This window comes from Tenrec ecaudatus, chromosome 5 (genome assembly GCF_050624435.1).
Source record: "Tenrec ecaudatus isolate mTenEca1 chromosome 5, mTenEca1.hap1, whole genome shotgun sequence".
Taxonomy (NCBI): domain Eukaryota; kingdom Metazoa; phylum Chordata; class Mammalia; order Afrosoricida; family Tenrecidae; genus Tenrec; species Tenrec ecaudatus.
Window position 1 is genome coordinate 159,433,271 of NC_134534.1, and position 21,785 is coordinate 159,455,055.

Consider the following 21,785-nt stretch of genomic DNA (forward strand, 5'->3'; position numbering starts at 1 on the left):
GGACCCTGGTGACCTGTGCACCTCAGGTTCCATGTGATCTTCACGGCCTCGGTTGATTAGGCCACCTATTCAAATCATCTTATTTTCTTCTATTTGGTCCACAACCTCAAGAAACCCCAAATAGATTGTTTATCCCAATTGACTGCATAAGTTTGTGGGAGAAAGACTCTGTTATAATTTTCGAACCCGTTATGTAAAGCCTGGTTTGTCTCCTAGCTTGAGCACTCCATCCCGATGTAATTAAAGGCCCTTTGAGTGGATGGTCCAGGTTAGACTTCCTCCTTAGCAAAGAGGGGAGAAATGTGCAGAGGTACACTAATGAGGCATTTGGATGCAGATCCCAGCCCCCAGTGCAATGACCTGACCAGGTGTTCAGACAGCCCTTCTGAAAAGGAGTTCAGGCTGCATTTAAGATTGACACTTACACCCAATTTGTGGGAGATTGCTCGAGGGGCTATTTGTTGTGGTAGCATTTTGTCTCTCTCTTTCTCCTCCCCTGTCTCTCTCTCTCTCCCTCCTACTCTAAGGAATCTTACTCTCTCTTTGGCTAAAAGAAAAGCCATTGTTCTCAGCTAGCACCTGAACAAAAGCTGGAATGGCAGTAATTTACTTTTAAATCACATCATTTTGAAAAAGAAAATAATGTTAGAAAGAAGCTTCCATCTCTTACTCTGATGGAGAAGGAAACGCATTCTCAATGGTTAAGGGGATTGGTTCAAGTTCATAGGTAAGATTTCAAGCTAGAGGCCATACCAAACCAAGATTTTCTGAATTCCAGCATATTACATTGTAATCTGTTTCTAAAGGCTAACCTTAGATAGATAGATAGATAGATAGATAGATAGATAGATAGATAGAAAGAAAGAAAGAAAGAAAGAAAGAAAGAAAGAAAGAAAGAAAGAAAGAAAGAAAGAAAGCTGCACTTGGGAGCCTGAGGCAGTTGTTTTTAATTCAGTTATGGGGCCTCCATGTAACTTGGTCCTAATTTATATTCCATTGTTGACCTAAAAGTGATCATTAGCATCGTGGGAGGTCCAAAAATCAAACCCAAATCATTGCCATCGAGTTGATTCCAACTCACAATGACTCTCTAGGACAGAGTAGAACTTCCCCTTGAATCTCCAAGACTGCAACTCTTTTTTTAAAACATATATTTTATTAGGGGCTCATACAACTCTTATCACAATCCATACATATAAATACATCACTTGTATAAAGCACATCAGTACATTCTTTGCCCTAATCATTTTCAAAGCATTTGCTTTCCACTTAAACCCTTTGCATCAGGTCCTCTCTTTTTTCCCTCCCTCCCCGCTCCCCCCTCCTCTTTACCAGAATAAAAAATTTCATCTGTCTCCCACAGAGCGGCTGGTGGTTTCAAACTGCTGACTTCATGGTTAACAGCCCAACACATCACCCATTATGCCACCAGGGAAGAAGAAAATGTGGATGGGCAAGATATTTAAAATGAAGGGTTTCTGGGTCCACACCACATCACTCAGTGACTTCTGAGTAGGCCTCAGACAATCTTTTTTTTTTTAATCTAAAAGGTGACAAAGAAAACATTCTTTCAAAAATTCTTCCATAGTTTCATTCTCAGAGGTAGAAATCAATACTTCTAATAAGTTTGTGGCTTTTGTAGGTTTGCGCAGCACATCATCTGGGCCTGGTGTGTCTAGCAGCAGGTTGTGAGTATGGAAGCAAAGAATAGAGAACAGGTCCTAATTGTAAAATATATTAATGCGGCTGGGGAAAATAAAGGCTAGAGACCTCCTGAAAGACCATGCTGGTCAGGGCATGGATTATTAAACAGTATTATATTGTGTTAAACAGAGAGACCTTACCACTGCAGGACATTGTTAAAAGAATCGCATATAAAAATGTTTTAAACCATCGTTAAAGAATTGGAGTTAAATAGGGCCTCTAAGCCTTTGTAATGCTATTGAAGGTTGCTTGAGAGAAATTCAATTACAGGGAAAGCTTTCCTTTGAAGTCACAATAAGCACCAAAATGCAGTAATGGATTTGTATTTATGTTTTTCCAAATAAAATATATAAGTAGTCCATTGTTACTGTTTTTAGGTACGATGGAGTTGGTTTGACTCATAGCAAGCCTTTAGGCAATGGATTGAAACACTGCCAAGTCCTGTGAAATTCCTAACAATTGTTCTTATGTTTGAACCCCTTGCTGCAGCTCCTGTGTCAATCCATCTTGTCAAGAACCTTCCTCCTTTTTGCTGCCTCTCTATAATGTCCAAGCAGAATGTCCTTCTCCAGGCCTGCCTTCTCCTGACATGTCCAAAGCACATTAGATGAGGTCTTACCCTCCTTGCCTCTGAGAAGCATTCTGGCTGTTTAACATCATTAAGAAGTGTGGAAATAGGAATCAAAACCACAATTAGACACTACTTCACATCTATTAAATGGCTGTAATGAGAGGGAGATAATGTTGAGTGCTGACAAGGATGTGAAGATACCGGAATCCTTGTAGATTTCTGGTGGGAATAGAAAATGGCACAGCCTCTTTGGAGAACAGTTGAACAGTTCTTCAAAAAATTAAATTACATGATCTAGCAATTCCACTTTTAAGTATATATGTAGAAGAACTGAAAATATGTGACCTTACATAAACTTTCACATTAATATCCATAGCAGGATTATTTCGTTCCTTTGACGTATACGAATGAGGGAATAATAGATGCTACAAGTCGTGGATGAACTAGAGGAGCATCATGCTATGTGAAATAAAGCAGATATTAAAAACCCCCACAAATTATAGGATGCCAGGTATGTCGAATATCTGGTTTAGGCAAAGACTAGAGACCAATTGGGGAGAAGGGAATGGGGATGGTGGCAGGGTTTGGAGAAAATATTTTGGGATTTGATACAGGTGATGGTTGTACCACTCTGTGACTTCAGTTAAAAAAAATCACTGACTTAGACACTTTAAAAGGGTGAATTTTATAGTGTGAAAATTATATATTTCCTTAAAGCCAGTATAAAAAAAACAAACCAAGAAACACATACATGTTATAGGAAACACAGAATTTCGTCTATCGATGGAATGAAATGACAGTGTCTGGTGTGGGTGCCTCTGCGGAGATGCCTGGCGCTCTGTACGGCCCAGGAACTTGGCACTGAATACCATTTTGGTGCAGCTTGGTTGAGAATGGAGATTGAATTTTTGTCCTGCATTTGTGTTTCTGCCCTCTCTAGAGTGACGGTCCCTTCCCTGAGAGCGTCCTGACCTACGTGGCTCAAACGTCCAAAGGAAGTAGTTCTGTTCTGACGTATCCTCCCATGTCTCGGGCCAATTACCCTGAAGATCTGCCCTTGCGGACCTTTGGCCCACTCCAGCTGGATGAGCTCAGCCCTAAGGTGGACAGCAGCCTGGACAGACAGAACCTGATAGCGGCCCTCAATGCCTACGCTGCTCAGAGGCCAGTGGCGCCGGGCTTGGACAGGGCCTCAGTGCACCGCAGCAGTGTCCTTGCACCCCCAGGCCCCCCAGCCAGCCGCTATGATGAGACTCCCCCTGGTGAGAATGACCGGAGGATGCTGTACCTTCTGCAGGAGCATTTGAGAACACCGAGGCCCGTCTCAGCACCCACAGCCTTACAGCAGTGGCCTTCTGCTCTTGAAGATCCCAGAGAGCCCCTCAGCACAGGAGGTAAATGTGGCACTTTGTGAGTGTGTGTGTGTGTGCGCGCGCGCGCGTGCACACGCTCGTTTTCTGGAACCTGTTCATGGCCAGGGAGTCCGGGTAGGGTAGTGGGTTGAATCAGTTCGAAACCACCAGCTGCTTTGAGGGAGAAAGATGAGGCTTTCTACTCCTCTAAAGATTTACAGCCTATGAAACCCACATGGGCACTTCAGCTTGGTCTCCCAGGGTCGCTCTGAGTTGGCATCCATTCAGTGAATTTACTCATGGGTGTTAATTTTTACTACTTCCTACTCATCATGTCAATTGCCTATCCTGTGTTCTCCACATACTGTGCCCTTCTTTTAGGAGATTGGGGTAGAAACCAGATGTGCTGTGAGACAGGGAAGTCTGTTCTCTTTTTTCTCTCAGTTTTGGGGAACGAGAAGAGGCTAATTCTATTTGCCATGAAATAGGTTCTAGATGACAACCAACCCAGGTAGAATCAGAGCAGATAGTACCTAGTCTTGTCCAATGGTTGGTATGCCCAGATCTATTGTTACCAGCTGTTGTGTCAATCTAGTTCACTATGGGTCACCCACACCTCTACTGCTCCTCTGCTTCACCAAAAACAATGTCCTGCTCCAGGGGTCAGGCCTTCTGGGTCCAAAGTAAGTGAGTCAAAGTCTCAGATAGTACTCTGGGAGCGAAAGGGTTTTCACTGGCTAAATTTCAGAAGCAGATCACCAGACCTTTCTTTCTAGTCTGCCTTAGTCTGGCAGCTCCACTGAATGCCGTCCTCCTGCTAGTAAGGGGAATATTGGTAGCATAGCTTTTGGTATCCTAGCAACATGCAAGTCTTCAAAGTATTACAAACTAGCAGGGGTGTGGTGGGGTAATATTCTACCAAATGTGAATTCAAGAAGTAGGTCTGAAATGAGTGGTCGGGTGGCAACTTAAGAGACTGTCGCTGTTGAGTTCTTGCTTCTTTTAAATCCCTTTCCCCACAAGTTCACCATTTAATGACTCGGTTGAAGGAATGCAATGAAACTGGGTGAAACACAGTTATCAGGCCCAAGCTAGCCCACAAATGTTCTGACTGCATAGTGCTTTTAGATCAGATGCTCTGTCGTCCTGCCCCACATCTCACTGCTTCTGTTAGTCAAACATGCTGCTTCACATGCTCCTATTTTTCATGTCCCTAAAACACAATCTGACCATCTCAATGCAATTAATGTATAGGATAGAATTTGAGTATAAAAACTGTGTGTTTCAGCATTTTTATGTGAGCTATGGGTCTGGTAGCTATGAAGGGCAAGCCTTGGCCTGCTTACTATGGAATTGGTGGTTCGACCTCCCAAGCCACTCCAAGGGAGAAAGATGAGGCTGTCTGCACCTGTAAAGATGTATAGTTTCAGAAACCCATGGCGATGCTTCTTCTCCATCCAATAGGTTAACTGTGAGTCTAAAGCAGCTTGATAGCAGTAGGTTTATGGTCATCTCCTAGGATAAAGAGTAATTACTGATTCCCACTCCTGTACAATATATAAAGGGCCCTGACCTATTTATTTTTAACAGTCTTTCTCAAAGACCATTAAATATAAAATGAAATTTTTCATAAATGACATCCTTTTTGAAAATACACAAATAAAACCAAGCAGTACATTAACATTACAACTTTCTATTTTCCGAAAGTGAAAACCTTATTGAAGTTGTTTGGACATTCCCCCACCCCTACATGTTGTTACTTTTCAGCCACGAAGCTCTCTCTCTCTTTCTCTTTGTGAGTCCACGTAGCCAATATGGCCATTTTAAAAAATAAATCATTTTACTGGGGATCATGCAGCTCTTATCACAATCCATACGTACATCAGTTGAGAAAAGCACCCTTACACATTCATTGCCCTCGTCATTCTCAAAATTCGCCTTCCACTTGGGTTCCTGGAATTAGCTCATTTTCCTTTTTTCCCCTCCCCCTCAATCCCCACTCCCCCTTCCCTCATTAACCCGTAATAACTTATAAATTACTATTTTATCTTATCTTACATTGCCTGGTGTCTCCCTTCACCCACTTTCCTGTTGCCCATCCCCCAGAGAGGAAGTTACATGTAGATCCCCGAGATTGGTTCCCCCTTTCTACACCCCCTTCCCTCCCGGTGTAGCCACTCTCACCGTTGGTCCTGAGGGGTTCATCTGTCCTAGATTCCCTGTGTTTCCAGATCCCAACTGTACCACTGTGCATCCTCTGGTCTAACCAGATTTGCAAGGTAGAATTGGGATCATGATAATTGCGGGGGAGGAAGCATTTAAGAACTAGAGGAAGGTTGTGAGTTTCATTGTTGCTACACTGAACCCTAAGTGACTCATTTCCTCCCCACTACTCCTCTGCCAGGGATGTCCTGCTGTCTATAGGTGGGCATTGGGTCCCCATCATGCACTCCCCTCATTCACGATAATATGATTTTTCCCCGTATGGCAATTTTTTAATGGAAGAAATATGTGGCCATTACTATTGCTTTTTCCATTGAACTACCTTCGGCAGAGGGAAGTTATACGAGGAAGCAGATTGTTTTGACTGAGAATTGGCTGCTCATAAATACTCCAATAGGGAGATTGATGATGTTTGTTTGTGAATGGTGGATAGCCTTGAGTAGTGCCTTTCCTTCCAGCATTTCCCTGTTGAGGTAGTTTCAGCTCTGCTTTATCCATACTGTGGTGAGATCTAGAGTTTAGTGCCAGTGTTGAACAAGGATATTTTGTAAGTGAAGTGACGCACTGCTACAAAGAGACACATGTCTAATCCTCTCTTGGTCTGAGGTGTTACCTGCAATAGATCATTTAACCTCTCTAGGGCATTCCCCAGAAGAATTCAATTTACAGTTGGAAAGTGTTCAGGGCACCTTCCTGATTCTCCACAAGTTAACACTCACCCGCTTCTGGTCCCTAATTTTATTCTCTCGTGATAGACTGTCCTGTAGAACACCTCTCACCGTCTTTCATTAGCATATTTCTGTGACGCTTTGATAAAGGTGTGTCTCCTTTTGCAGACGGTAGCTTAATGAAGACAGCAAACAATGCCCCCTCCTTTGTAGCTCAAAGTTGCATGCACCATGGAGCCTGCACAACATTTATTGAATTAATGATTTGATATTAGGGCCCTAATGATCTCTTCATATAAACTTTAAAAGATAGCGTTTTAAACTGCTCTTGTGCCCCATCAGGAAATGCAAGTCTGAGGAGTTAAATGGTGACTGAAAACCAAACCAAACCCAAACCTGAAGACCAGTTGTTGGTGGTAGAGGCTGACTCCCGATGACCCCGGTGTGTCAGTCAAAAGGTTGCTGCATTGTGTTTTCAGTGGCTGTGGTTTTAGAAGTAGATGACCAAGCCTTTCCCCTGAGCCTTCTCCAGGTGGACTCAAATCTCCATCCTTTCAGCCGCTAATGTAAACTACCCGCAGTGCCCAGGGGCCCCAGGAAGATGACAGCTGACCCAAACGCCAACTTTCTTAAGAGAAAGTCTAAGTGCTTCTGAGCCAACATCTAAAATGAGGATTTACACTATTTTCCTCGGGTACACAGGCTAATTGGTCCTAGACTCTGGGATCCACGATGCTAGCTTTCTCTGGTGGATTATTTATTCTGTACAAAGGGATAAGCCTTGCCTCTAAGAGTGAGCAGGCAGAGAACTTTATGTGATCGGCTCCCTAGTGAATAGGGGAGCGGAGGTAGGGGCGGGGGGGGGAGGTGCATGGCCATTACAAAGGGTGACCAGGAGAATAAGTGCTATTGGAATTGGGGAAGGAAAAGGTCTCCTTGGGGTGGGATATGCAGCTAAGGTAGGATGGATGAATGTTTATTTTTGTCCTTACACTATTTAAAGAAAAAAGGTGCAGAAGGAAACGTTGACCGTCCTCTAAGCTGGCAGCATGGGGCCTTCCCTACAGTGCAGTTCCAATCTCAGTGCACGCCGGTCAAACCTCACTGTATGGGGCACAGCCTACTGTGCGTGCCAGATCCTGAGTTTTTGTTTGTCTGCCTGGTTGGTTGTTTACAAGTTGAGGGTCTAGAGCAACTCTGTAACTAGCAAGTCTACAGAGGCCATTTTCCAACAGTATGTTTTCCCTTCATGTTCCTCTGTCACATCTTAGTAATTCTCAAAAGATTCAAACTTTTTCATCATACTATGAACAGACTACAGTATGGTGCGAACATAACTTTTATATGCGCTGGGAAAGCACAAAAAAATTCTTCGGACTCCCTTCATTTCAACAGTCACTTTCTAGTGGCCGTCTGGAACCAACCCTTCCGTCTCTCTGAGGTATGCTTGGATAGAGATTTAATTAATGTTCCCCAATAACAGATACTGAGGCCCAGACCAGTTTTCTCATCCCTTTCTGGAAAAGTGACAATACCAGTAGGTTTCACCACCCCGGGGGACCATTTGTGAGGAGTTTGGAGAGATTGAATGGACAAAGGTCCCCAGCTGCACAGCATTCCCATGTACAGATGCAGGAGTTACTAACAGCTCTTACCAGGAAACCTGATTTCACCTTGAAAATATTAGTGAGAAAGTCAGTCGGTGAATAAAGAAGTCTGTGCCTTTTCTGATTTTCTGTTAAGCTTTTAGGGCCTTAATTATCACAATTATTTTTCTTTCTTTCTTAATGGCAAAACCTAGATGTTTAGGGCTTAAAAGCACTCCAGACTCCTTACCCATCTTCATGTTTCTGTGTCATATTTTAGTAACTCTCAAAGTATTTCAAACTTTCTCATTATACTACTAGTAGACTACAGTATAGTGTAAGCATAACCTTTACATACACTGTGAAAGCAAACTGTTCTTGTGGAGTTATACCCATCGGGGGTGTTCATAATCGGTGGTCAATTTGAAACTTAAGGGTGAAGGGGTGGAGTTTAGCCCGTCAATCGGGTCACTACCTTTGGAGGCGTTGAGGAGACAAATAACTCTCTGGAGGCGGGACACTTGCTCACTCCCTGGGAGACATTCCTATGGACATGACACATGGAGTTACACAAAGCTCTGGAGCTGAAGGAGCCACATGGAAACCCCTGCCAGCACTGAGAGGCTTCCACAGCCACTGCGTCCACAAGACTTTCCACCCACTGGCCTGTGATCTTTCTTCCTGCATTCAGCATCATTGCATGTGCTGTGTGAATCTGAAGAAGAGTTTATAGACTGGTCACAGACATTTTGGCTAATACAGGACTTAGGGACTTGATCTGGACTGGGCTGGGCTGGTTTCTTAATGTACAATTGCTCTTTGGTATAAAGTTCTTTCTTACACACATCTGAGTATCCATGAATCGGATTCTTTAGTCAACCCAGGATAACACACCATCAGAAATAAACATTGGTTTAGCTAGTTGAGAACCTTGGTGGTATCGTAATTATGTGTTGGTCTCCTAACTGAAAGATCAGTGGTTCAAAACCACCAGCTGTTCCTTGGGAGAAAGGAGATGCTTTCTACTCCCGTAAAGAGTCACAGTCTTGGAAACCCACGGGGGCAGTTCTCCTCTGTCATGTATGTGACTATAAGTAGGAATCAACATGATGGCAATGAATTGATACCTAGATGCCCTAAGTGTCAAAAAGACCACTTGGCTAAAGCAGGAAGGGAGAATTCTATGAGAATATGGCAAAGAAAGGTAATTCTGGATGACTCAGAGAAGGGCTTGGCCTCCCATCTAGAGTAGAAGTGATCCCACTATGTGACGTTCACAGTTCAGTTGTCAGATAGTCTGAAAGGGAACCCCACTATGTGCTTCAAACATGACAAATGCACTGAGCTACTGATCATGCTTCTGGAAAATATTCATGTGGCAAAACCTTAAAGTAGAAAATGGTCTGATTCTCATCTTGCATTTCCTTAATATTTAAACTACCAAAGAGTTTTCAAGCAACTTAAAAAAGCAACATATAAATAAATAAAAACAAACGAATGAATAAAGTTACAATCTTTTAAACAGGAGGTTCACAGCCTTAACCCCCACTCCTTCTCCCCAGCTCCTCACTCATTTATCTGATCAGATCTAAACATTGTTCTGAGTGGCTGTAAAATAAGGAAAAATAAAACAGACTGGCATTCTTTTGTGACAAACAATTTGGTTTCAAACAAGCGAACCCCAGACCCAGACTTTGTAAAATAGAATAATGGAGCAGGATAAAGGTAAGGAACAACAGCAGACTAAATTATTCAAAGCTCATTTAGGTTAACTTTATCAATTTACTACCCCAGGTACGAATCTCTATGTTATGATTATTCATTTGTAAGTTGTCCTCAGTTCACTCTTATGATCAGACTTTTTAAAAGCTTAGTTATTGTCCTTTCACCAATGCCAAGAGCAGTAAAGGGTTACTCTACAAAACTTGAAAAATAGGCATAAAGATGCAAACCAACATCAACTGTAATCGTTTTGCCAAGAGATGAGCAGCATTCATGTTTGGTGGATGTGCTTCCAGCCCTTTGCGAAGCCTCCCATGGACCAGAGATGGCTCAGGACGGAACCAGACAGCAGCCTCAGCTCTGCCCGCAGTGTGCTCCTGGCCTCACGCTGGATAAACACGCAGACCAGCCGATGGCCCCTCCTGTTTCTCCTACATACGAAAAAGTGCGATATCCACCTTTTTACACTTAAACAGTCTAATCCGTTTTCCTATGTATTTAAGAGGTGCTTTTTAGCAAACTCAAGCAGTTCAGAAGTCTACAGAACTAAACAATAAAGTGCCCTCCAATGGCAGCCCACCATAACCCAGAAGTAAGAGCCATTCCAGTTTCTGGTATGTCTCTCCAGATTTTCACACAGAACCATGCACGCATTTTCTCAAGAGCTGTACTGTAACAAATGCAGTCCTAGTGCTATCAACTTAGTGTTTCTTCGCTACTAGGAGCCCTGGTTGTATAGCGGTTACATGTTCGGATACTAATTGTGAGGTCAGCAGTTCGAAATCGCCCATTGTTCTTCAGGAAAAAGTTGGATCTTTCTACTCCAGTAAAGAGACACAGTCCTGGAAATGCACAGAGGCAGTTTTGCCTTGCCCTTTAGGGTTGCTATGAGTCTATGGGTTGGCATCAACTTGATGGCAGTGAGTTTATTTTGGTGTACCTTGACTATTGGTTGTTATATACCGTATTTACTCGTGTATACGCCAGTTTTCAGCACATTTTTAATGCAGTTTTTTGTGGTAAAATTGGGTGCCTCAGCTGATATTCAGGTCGGCTTATACTCAAGTATAGAGGGTATGTGTTGTTGTCGTCTAGTTGGTTGCAGTTGATAGTGGCCCCAGGTGTGTAGTGCACAGCAGTTCCATGGGCATTGTTTTGGCTGTGATCCATCAGAAGCAGATTGTCCGACCTGCCTCCCATGGTACCTGCCGCATGAGTTCTGGCCGACAGACCTGCAGTCAGGAGTGTAGTGCTTAACCCTTTGAGCCACCAAGCACTCCTTGTACAGGTAGTTCCTGATGCGCAGTGTGCGAAAATTACAATGAAATGAACTACACTCAGGTCCACCTGGTTTGGGTTTTTTTAATTGGTATATTTTATCATTGTTAATTTTGCTGTAGAAAGATTAGCTGGAGTTTTTGCTAACCTAAATTGGGGCCTTCCATTTCTTGAAAATGTGAACACAAATGCTGACTGCTTTGCTCAAGTCAATATGCAGGTTTGGGGAGCAGTGAGATCTTACCATGAAGACAAACAAGAAAAGGCCCATACAGCCAGCTCCCAATGATCTTCTGACTGGAAGCACCAGCCTACTCCCAGAGATGATTCAGATGATCCAGAAGCTTCCACAAGTGGAGTTATTATGGCAGCTGACAAGATGCCAGTGTTGAACAATTCTCGATCTGAGTCCATTTTTATGTTTTGTATATTTGGTAATGTGTGGATGTATATATCAAAATATTTCTGTAAACTTATTGGCAAAGTTTCCAATCCCCAAGGAAAAGACCAAAATATCATGATACTGATAACATTATGGGAAACAATGAGAGAAACACACACACAAGCAAGTAGAAATGAGGTATTTGGCTTGTGTTAGAACCAACTTCGGACAGAGTCATCAGAACAGAACCCTGATTTAAGTTGAGGACTCCCTGCAGGATGTTAGAGAGAGAGTTCACGGGCTCAGTATAGCTTACCAAGTGCTTTTGCATAGCCCTATTCCCGAATCCATTCCATGAGATTTGAAACCTGCTTTTATCCCCTGATGATATTATCGGTGCTTTGCTACAACCTAAATGCGCTTTCCTTGCCCCTGGATGAACGCACAGCGAAGTGTAGACTCATTGTTCAGCTCTCTAAATATAGTCATGTCTGTAGACCCTTTTTGATTTTTGGTAAGTACCATATTGAGCACTCTGCAGTCAAATGGGTGCCTCTCAGAGTCTGCTCTGCGACGATTGATCATCTTCCATAACATAGAGAAGAAGGTACCTCTGTTATCAAATAGCCTCTTACATACATGAGATTTTGTCTCACGCTCAGTGTGAAATATCTGAAGTCTTCTATTTCCACCCATCATGATAGCTGGGGGTCAGCAAATGTCCAACTCCTTCTTGCAGTGGGGGAAGATGGGAGATGACTGGTGTACGCCTCTGGGTACTACTCTGTGGTCTGACACAATAGGAACTTGTCTCCTCTTGCCAGACCTTCAAATCCAACCTCTATCAAGTTAGCAGCCCTTTAGGGCATGGAAGCCACAGTGGTTGCCCAGGCAAGCATTGCAAGCAATCATTTACGGGTCTAGGTGTACCTGGGTGTACATTCATTGGTCCTGACTGAACTAGCCATACCTTCCTCTATGTCCGTGGGGACAGCTTTCCCTGGCTTTTATGCCAACCTAGAATCATTCTTTTCAGTTGAAAGGAACATAGATAGTCACTAGCTCTCTATCACCCACATGAGAAAACCTGTCTACAGTATTTTATCTGTGAGCTCATTGCTTCAGCGAGAGGTCTGTTTCACTATAAGCCAGCTGTGTTTACTAGAAAGTTCTTTATATTAAATGTTGAGGAGCTGGGTGTGTGAAGAAGAACGCAGCATCAGCATTGTGGGAAGACTTGTCAATGACGTGTGCTATGCAGATGATACACCTTACTGAAAGGGAAGAGAGCTGGAAGCACTTCTTGATGGGGATCAAAGGAGTCTTCAGTAGGGATGGCACCTCAACTTAAAACGCAAAGCCTCATAACTGAACCAATCAATCAACAACGTCCCGATGAAAAGAAATACTGAAGTTGCTCAGGATTGCATTTTCTTGGATTCACAATCAATGCCCAAGGAAGCATCAGTCAAGAAGTCAAAAGAAATGCCGCATTGGGCAAATCTACTGAAAAGACCTTTCTGAAACACTGAAAGGTGAATATTACACTTGAAGGACTAGAGTGTGTCTGCCCCAAGCCACAGTACATCTGTTCAGTAGTCACATACGAATATGAGAGATGGAAAGTGAATGAGAAGGATGAACGTAGCGTTTGAAATACGGTGTTCTCAATGAGTATTGAATATACCATGTTCTGCCAGAGAGCAAACAAACCTGCCATGGAAGAGCGAGAGCCAGAATACTCCTTAGAAGGGAGGATGGCAAGACTTTGTCTCACATACTGTATGAGACAAGCTTTTCAGGAGGGACTGGCCTCTGGATAACAGCATCATGTGTGGTAACCTGGACAATCAGTAAAAGAGAAAGATCCTCAAAAAAATGGGTTGACACATGATGACAATGATGGTTTTAAAGATAGCTAGGATTTGGAGAATGATACAGTACCAGAAAGCATTGTGTTCTATTATATACAGGGTCTCTAAGAGCAGCGCTGGGGCTGTACATTGGACGGCTAACTGCAAGATATCATTCTCATCCTCCAGCTACTCTGGTAAAAAGATGAGGCTGTCTTCTCCTATATAGATTCACCGTGTCAGAAACCGTGCACAGGGTTGCTATGAATCAGAAGCAATTCGATAGTAGTGGTGGGGTGGTCAGAAGCTACTTGATGGTACCTAACTAAAACAACCTAAGTCTAAGCTGCCTGAGATAGTTAAAATTTATTGTGTCAACCTGGCAGGTAAACACATGTGGGGTTAATTGAAGTGTGGAGAAATAAATGGCTCGGTCAGCCTCATCTTTCTAGTTCTTTAGTCTCTTGCTTTCTGATGATGATCAGACCAGGGTGTAGCTGCCTTAGCCAGTTCCCTGGTTCAGCTTGCAAGGCTCATTTCCTGCAAGATATCCCTGAGGAGAAGCCACATGGACCTACCCCAATACAGCCCTGCGTGCTGGAGCAGCTGTGTGGAGACCCCTGCCAGAGCTGAGATGCTTACACATTCAGTGACTCAGCTTTCCTCCTGCAGTTGGCATCATAGTGTGTGTTTTGTGAGATGGAGGAAGACTTTGTGGATTGGTGTCAGACATATGGGCTAATGTTGGACTTGTGGGCTTGGGCAGCACTGGGTCGGGATGTTTTCTTGATTTGCACTTACCTGTTGTATAAAACTCTCTTTCATACATATGAGTGTCTGTGGATTTGTTTCTCTAATGTACCCAGACTGACATACTGCCCTACTCCCTTCCCTTTATCATCAGTTAGCTAACATTCTGAGTATGAAACTATTTAATATGAATCTGATCTAATCTTTTTAAAGCAATTTGACTCACCATCAAATGAAATCATATAATTAACACCAAAGCTAACTTGCTAGTTCCCTCTCACCACCTGATTTGCTTCACTATTGCCTGTAATTGAGCTGGAGTTAGACTGAGTGAATACCAGACTCTGAGCATATAATGACGTGGCTTGCCAGAGCAGTGCATGCTTCATCCAAGACAGGGGTTTTGGCTTGTTGGCATGTTCGTTGTAGACCATGAGCTCTGTATGCCACTTCGCTATCAGAGTCTAAGCTCGTCAAATTGGTTGGAGAACACATTTGACTTTCCTTGGGTTGTTTTTAGTGAAAGTAGACAGCTTGTTGATAAATGATTATGCCTGTATCCACTGAGTATAAGTTTAAATGAGGACAGAATAAACTAATAAGCTCCTACTGAATGTATCTGAAGTCTGAAAATACATTAGGGTTGGGCTGCAGCAATTCAATGTATCCTCTGTTCTCTAAGCAAAATGGATGAAATACATTTTCATCTGCCTGCTGCTGCTAATGATGATGATAAGGATGTTGGTGGTGATGGTGATGTGTTTTGACACGGCTACAGTTGGTGCTTTTATATATGTTGTTGTTAGCTGACGTTTCATATATACAAGATGATAAAGGCACTTAGAAGAAAAGCTGTTATGCATGTTTCACATCTTCATTGTTGAATCAATTTTATGGTGAGGTTATCTGCAGCCTGCTGCTTATTCTCCAAAATATATAATGTTTTGTTTGGGGGGAACCTATTAAAACATACAATTGTCATAGGTCAGCTTTATAACAGCTGTGAGTCCAGAGTCATTGCGATCTGATCTACTTCAGGTCACACATGTTTGATATACTGACATTTGATGTAATTGCCCTGTGAGAGCCCACTTGGAGCTTTGAAAGCTACTTAAAATGTCATTATAAGCTAGCTGGAATCTTGGAATTATATGGTACAATTGATTGAACAAAAGAATTTTCCACTTTGATCCTCATGATATGTGACTGTGCTCCCATGCCATGGTGCTTCCTTAATCCACCAGGACTATTTAGACTCTTTAAAAAATATTCCTGTTCATCTTTCACTGACTGAAAGAGAGTATCTTGGCGATCACTCAGTGTGTCATAAAATGCACATGTGTAATTGACAGTGATACTATGGGAGTGTTTATGAATATGCGTGCATGGTTCTTACCATATACTGATGAACAACTCAGATTCTGCTGTTGTTAAGAATGATTTTCTAGAAGTCACTTTTCACCAATGGAAACCTAAAAAGTTTCTTTTTTGGAAGAGAGCAGGTGGTATAATATTTTTTATTTTATTTCATTGTGAAAGTGTATCTTTCTTATTATAGTCTTTCCAAAAGCTGCAATAAAAGTCTGGTTCAAAAAAGACCTAGATAAGTGGAAGAATGTCCTCTGTTCAAGGATATCAAATGGAACATTGTAAAAATGTTGATACCACCCAATATGATCTTTAAATATAATGCAATCCTGTTCCAGAGTCTACCATCATCCTTTAAAAAGATGAAACAAACCGACCACCAACTTTATATGGAAAGCAATGAGGCACTTGCTACACAAAGTACTACCTAAGAAGAACATAATAGGGGGCCTCACACTTCCAGATCTCAAAACCTACCTCTAGACCTGTTCATCAAAATAGCGGTTATGCGTTGGGCTGCAATCTGCATGCTCAGCAGTTAGAAACCACCGGCAGCGCCCTTGGGGAAGCAGTTACAGTCTTAGAAACCCACAGGGGATCACTGTGAGTCAGTATTGACTCAATGGCCATGAGTATTGTTATGTTTGGGTACAATGACAGACACATAGGCCAATCGTCTTTGTTATCTAGTGCTGATATAGCAAACATGCCACACGAGGATGGCTCAGACAACAAAGATTTATTCTGACACAGTGTAGGAAGCTAGAAGTCTGACATATGCTAGTCTAGGAGGGTTTTTCCCCTCTAATTTGCTCTTTTTCTCTCTCTCTAGCTCAATCTCTCACTCTCTGTTGGTGTACAGGTCAGGTGGCGATCCTTGTATCCTTTAAATCTCTTTAGGTCAGCATTCCTTGGAGGTCTTTCCATAGAGCTAGGAGCTTCCAGTTCAGGGTCCTAAGCTCTGTAAAACTCCTTGGCTCTTCTTTCTTGGTAAAAGTAGGTGCCATTCTCTCTCTGTAGTGGTTGACATTTTCCTTTATCTCTTGAATATTACCATTAATCTATCTATGTATCTATTGCTGTCAGATCACATCATGGGGAATAACTACATAATTTCCAAATTATATCATTACATAACTTCCAAGCTCTTCAGAATCATGGTCCAGTCAAGTGGGCATACTATTTTTATTTTGGAAGGAAGGCTCAATTTCGTGGCACAAGTTGAATGGAATTGAAAACCCAGTTGTGAATCAATCCATTCATGGACAGCTGAATTTTTATAAATGTCCAAAATTCATTGAATGGGGAAGAGATAATCACTTTAGTACGTGGTGCATGAAAAATTGAATATCTATTTGTTAAAAATGAAATGGGAGGCCATATATCACATTACAAAAATGAACCCAAGATGGATCAAAAATATAAATGTAAATACTAAAACTAAAGAGATGTAAATAGATAATCTGGGAACAAATGCAGGGCCCTACTACACGACATAAATACCTTATCAAACATGTAAAAATATACAAACAGAAGAAGACAAACTAGATGGTAGGGACCTCATGAAAATTAAATACTTACGCGTATTAGAAGATTTTACTGAGGTCAAGAGAACCCACAGACTGGAGGAAAATTAACAATGGCATAACAGACAGGGGCTTGAACTCTAAAATTCATAGAAAACTTCAACAACTAAAAGAACAAGGACCTAGCTAAAAGTTCAACAGTAGCCATGAACAGACACTTCAGCAAAGAGGACATTTAGATAACCAATAAACACAAGAAGAATTGCTTGCAATCACTAGCCACTATAGAGATGCACATCAAAGCCACAATGAGCTATCATTTCACCATAGTCGTCATGTTTGTTTCACTGACTCGGAGTGCCCCTGTGTACAACAGAATGAAATACTGCCTCTGTCCTGTACCATCTTCACAATCGTGCTTATATTTGAGCCCATTGTTGAAGACATTGTGTCAATCCATCTTGCCAAGGGTCTTCCTTTTTCTTCTGCTGCCCTCCCTACTGGACTAAATATGATGTCCTTCTCCACAGATGGGTCTCTCCCAACAACGTGTTCAATGGACGTGAGACTAAGTCTTGCCATCCATATCTTTAAGGAGCCTACTGATGGGACTTGCTGACAGTCAGGAGGATTTCGAAGCACTTGGTGGTGAAGATTAAGAATTGCAGCCTTTAGTCTGGATTACAACTTAATGTAAAGAAATCCAAATCCCCATAACTGGAACAATAGGTAACATGATAAACAGAAAAGATTGACAGAAAAACCTTCATTTTTCTTGGATCCAAACTCAATGCTCATGGAAGCAGCAATCAAGAGATCAAATATACCTCTTCAAAGTGTATTGAAAGCAAGGTTGTTAAATTTGAGGATTAAGGTGTGCCTAACCCAAGTCATAGTATTTTCAATCGCTTCATGTCCAGGTGGATATTGGGGCAGGACTTGGCAGGGTTTTGTTATGTGGACGTAAAGTCACAATGAGTCAGAATGGACTTGATGGTAGCTAACAATGACAATGCCCAGACTCCATTACACTGGCAAATTATATCACTCTTCCAGCTTAAATCCATTGACAATTTCATCATAGAAAAGATAAGAAGCATTCCCTCACGGAACCTATTGTTGCGCACTAGAATCCAAAGGTGGTGGGGAGTCTACTGCGATGACCTCATTAGGAAAGGGAGCGTGTCTGTTATGGACCCAGAACAAATCCTCCATCAACTAAGCTCCTTGGGAATGGAACTTTCTGGTCAGCTGCATGTTCTGGTGAAGTTAACATTGACGAGAAACATATTGTTGATTCCACACAGGTTTAAAAGTCTCTCATATATATATTGATCCATTTTCCTGCCTAGTAAGTGTTCTTGGAAGGCTGTGGTGAGTTATTATGCACAGTGGGCTCCTTCGATGGGACTGGTGCCCTCAGGGAGCAATCATAGGTCTTTTTGAAAAACCTTCCATCTTTGGGAGAGTTGGTCCATCAGCATCTATGCTATTTCCTCTTACGTTTAGATGGCTGTGTGTTTTCATCTTCCATGCCACTGTTACAGTAATACAGACCACTTACATTTAGGATGCTTATTAGGAAGCCTAAGGAAGCTTGGTGGTGGCATAGATATGTTGCACTGCTGATCACAGGGTCAGTAGTTCTAAACTTTGAACCCACAAGCTGCTCCAGTGAATACAAGAGAAAGTTTCTGCTTTCATTAAGATGTACAGTCTTGGAAAGCCAAAGAGGCAGCTCTCTAGCCTACATACAGGCTCTGTGTGAGTCAGAATTGACTCAGTGGCAGTGAGATGATAAGGCCTAATGAATGGCAAACAATTGTTTTGCTTTTTATTCTATCTCATTGTTCATATTTGTATTGATTTTCTTTTTAAGATATTCGTTCAACATTTTTAACCAAAAGTATTGCTCAAATAACTCAGGTTTCCACATTATACATATATAAGATTAGCTGTAAAATATTTAATTTGGACCTATTTTATTTTTATTTTTCCCTTGTTAGAGGTAGAATATAGCTTTATTTGCTAATTGAGAAAGCTTATCTTTTAAAAATTTATATATAAGATATCAGATTTAAGTTTATGCAGATATAATTGTTAATTTTTAGGAGGAAAACTTAGGCAGCCATCTACAAATAGATGATCTTATAAACATTGGGAAGTTGCTGGATTGAAAGTTAGAAAAGACATCACCTTAGCAATGCTGTCATCAGTCACGATTTGTATCCTATGTCAGTGCAAATATTTGTGTCGTTTAAGAGGATGTTGTGCTGTCACATAAATTTCTTACCGTATTTTAATATTTTATTCTGTCCTATACATAAAGTTTGCTTGTATAATTTGTTACAAGTCACTTGGCCTCTAAAATCCTTTTTATTTCTGCTACGAGTGTGTGTGTGTGTGTGTGTGTGTTAATGATAGTGTAGTTCCCCTGAATGCTATATCTTTAATTATCTGCCATACTGCTTCCAAGCCTGAACACAGCAGATGCCCCATATAAATTGGTGAAATAAATGGATGTATGGGCAGATGAAGGAGGAGTTGGAACCTGGTATGTGATTAAATGACAGGTTCAAAATTTTTAATATACATTAATGTTGGCACAGAGCAGTCTCACAATTCATAATTCAGCATTAGTCTGAATGTTGAATGTTGGGACAACTGGAAGTGGCAGTCAGCCGACATGAGTAACCATTCTTAGGGGGCTAGCATACTGTGTCCTCCAGTGGGCAAGGGCCCTCTTGAGGATCTGCAACATCAGGGGAACTGTAAAAATACATATTTATTTTATCCTAGATTATAGGCGATAGTACACACGTTTTTAATGACCACTTGGGTGCCGGGTATTATTATTATTTTATGTAAAGGAGAGAGTAGGCCAAATAAGTTGGGGAATCTCTGGCTCTCTGGTTGTGTGTTCTTTATACTTGAGGATTGCAATGAGCTGAAGTAGAGCCTCCCTTCGGAATCCAGTCACCTGTATTCAGAGTGGGTCGGAAGGGATGAAAGTCAGTGGAGGGCCAGAATGATTCCTCATCTTCACCTCATTATTAAGAAAGGTGTTGCTTATTAAATGCTTATCATATGGTAGTGCTGGATAAGTGATTCACATTCCTGTCTCCCTCTTTTCCGTTGCACAAATAAGGGGGTGGGGAATGATGGAATCAAATAAGTTCTCCAAGGCCATACTGAGCAGTAGACCCAAGCTTGGAGCTCTGACCCATGCTGGACCAAGCCTAAAATCTGAACTTGTAGCTCCATTGTCTCTCTGCATAATAGGATCGTATTTGGGGATATAGTATAGTTTTCTTCCTTTTTGGTAGTAGTAATATGCTTCCCACTGGAAAACATTCAACTTCTCTTCCAGTGAATCCAGCTCAACCACCTCAAGGACATAGCATATTATGAGGGAGATAATTTTTATAAAAATCATTTTATTGGGGGCTCATACAACTCTTATCACAATCCATCCATTGCTGTCAAGCACATTTGTACATATGTTGCCATCATCATTCTCAAAACATCTGCTTTCTACTTGAGCCCTTAATATCAGCTCCTCATTTCCTCCTGCCTCTCTGTTCCCTCCTCCCTCATGAACCCTTGATAATTTATAAATTATTATTATTTTGTCATATCTTACACTGCCCGGCGTCTCCCTTCACCCACTTTTCTGTTGTCCATCCCCCAGGGAGGTGGTTATATGTAAATCCTTGTCATCGGTTCCCCCTTTCTCCCCCACCCTCCAGGTATCGCCACTGGTCCTGAGGGGATCATCTGTCCTGGATGAGGGAGAGAATTTTTTATATATACCTGGGAATCAAAAGTCATAAGCCATAACTATAGCCAAAGAAAGGAGTATGCTAAATTCTTTGGATTGAGAAAGAAAATATGTAACTTCCGTCTAGAGTGTTGGGATTCAGAACTCAATACTGGGTATTCATGTGCTAAGAGTTCCTTCCCTGCTCTAACCTGCTCTGCACTGTGCTCCTCCATGAACTCCTGGTTGTTAATACCCTTTTAGTTGACTTTATCTTTATTTGCACCCTCCTTGGCGAGCCATGAAACCTGTTACCTTGATTTCCCAAGGGCAATGACTGTCAATTGTCATTTATTTATTTATTTTAAACTTCACTCCTCCAGTTTTTCACTTTCCCTGTGTTCATCCACGGAGCTGTGTTCTTTGTTTGGTTGAATATGGTCTCATTCTTTCTCTGACAAAAGGAGAAGGCATGTGTTCATAATAGTCCACGCTAGACCGGAAAATATGACTTTTGTCTTATTGAGAGAGGAATGAGCACTATTTTCTAGCATAGGATGCATAAGTATACCGCTCTACTCTCTTGTAAAATACTCATAAATAGATAGGACACCTTTTCACTATCAGAAACAGATGCCATGCCTCTTTCCCTTGCAATAACACAAGAAAATGACCACAAAATATTGGGATAGATCTTCAAGGGAAATCAGATGTCTTCTGTACCATTTTGGTTATGTAAATTTGGAGGCACATGAAGGTAAGTTAGAAAGAATTGCTACAAAAATCATAGAAATATTTATTAAATAAAATACAAAAATTGGAAGCTATTCTTTCTCAACACAGCCTTTATTTAAGTGTACACATTTCTAAAGGTGCCCTGGTGGTGTCATAGCTATGCATTGGGCTGCTAACTGCAAGGTCAACAGTATAAAACCACTAGTTGCTCCAAGGGAGAAAGATGAATTTTTCTACTCCTGTAAAGAGGTACAGCCTTGGAAACCCACAGGGGCAGTTCTACCCTGCCCAGTAGGGTTGCTATGAG

The 21,785-nt window shown here is 41.7% G+C and overlaps 1 protein-coding gene across 1 annotated transcript in view; it reads left to right on the forward strand.

Annotated features, from left to right (window-relative positions):
* The window catches only part of PTPRN2 (protein tyrosine phosphatase receptor type N2), a 1,071,863-nt gene that overhangs the window by 186,671 nt on the left and 863,407 nt on the right, over positions 1-21,785 (forward strand). Inside the window, exons 5-6 of the mRNA XM_075550901.1 lie at positions 3,216-3,446; positions 3,528-3,669. Coding sequence (XP_075407016.1) covers positions 3,216-3,446; positions 3,528-3,669 — 373 coding nt within the window. The remainder of the gene's footprint in view (positions 1-3,215; positions 3,447-3,527; positions 3,670-21,785) is intronic.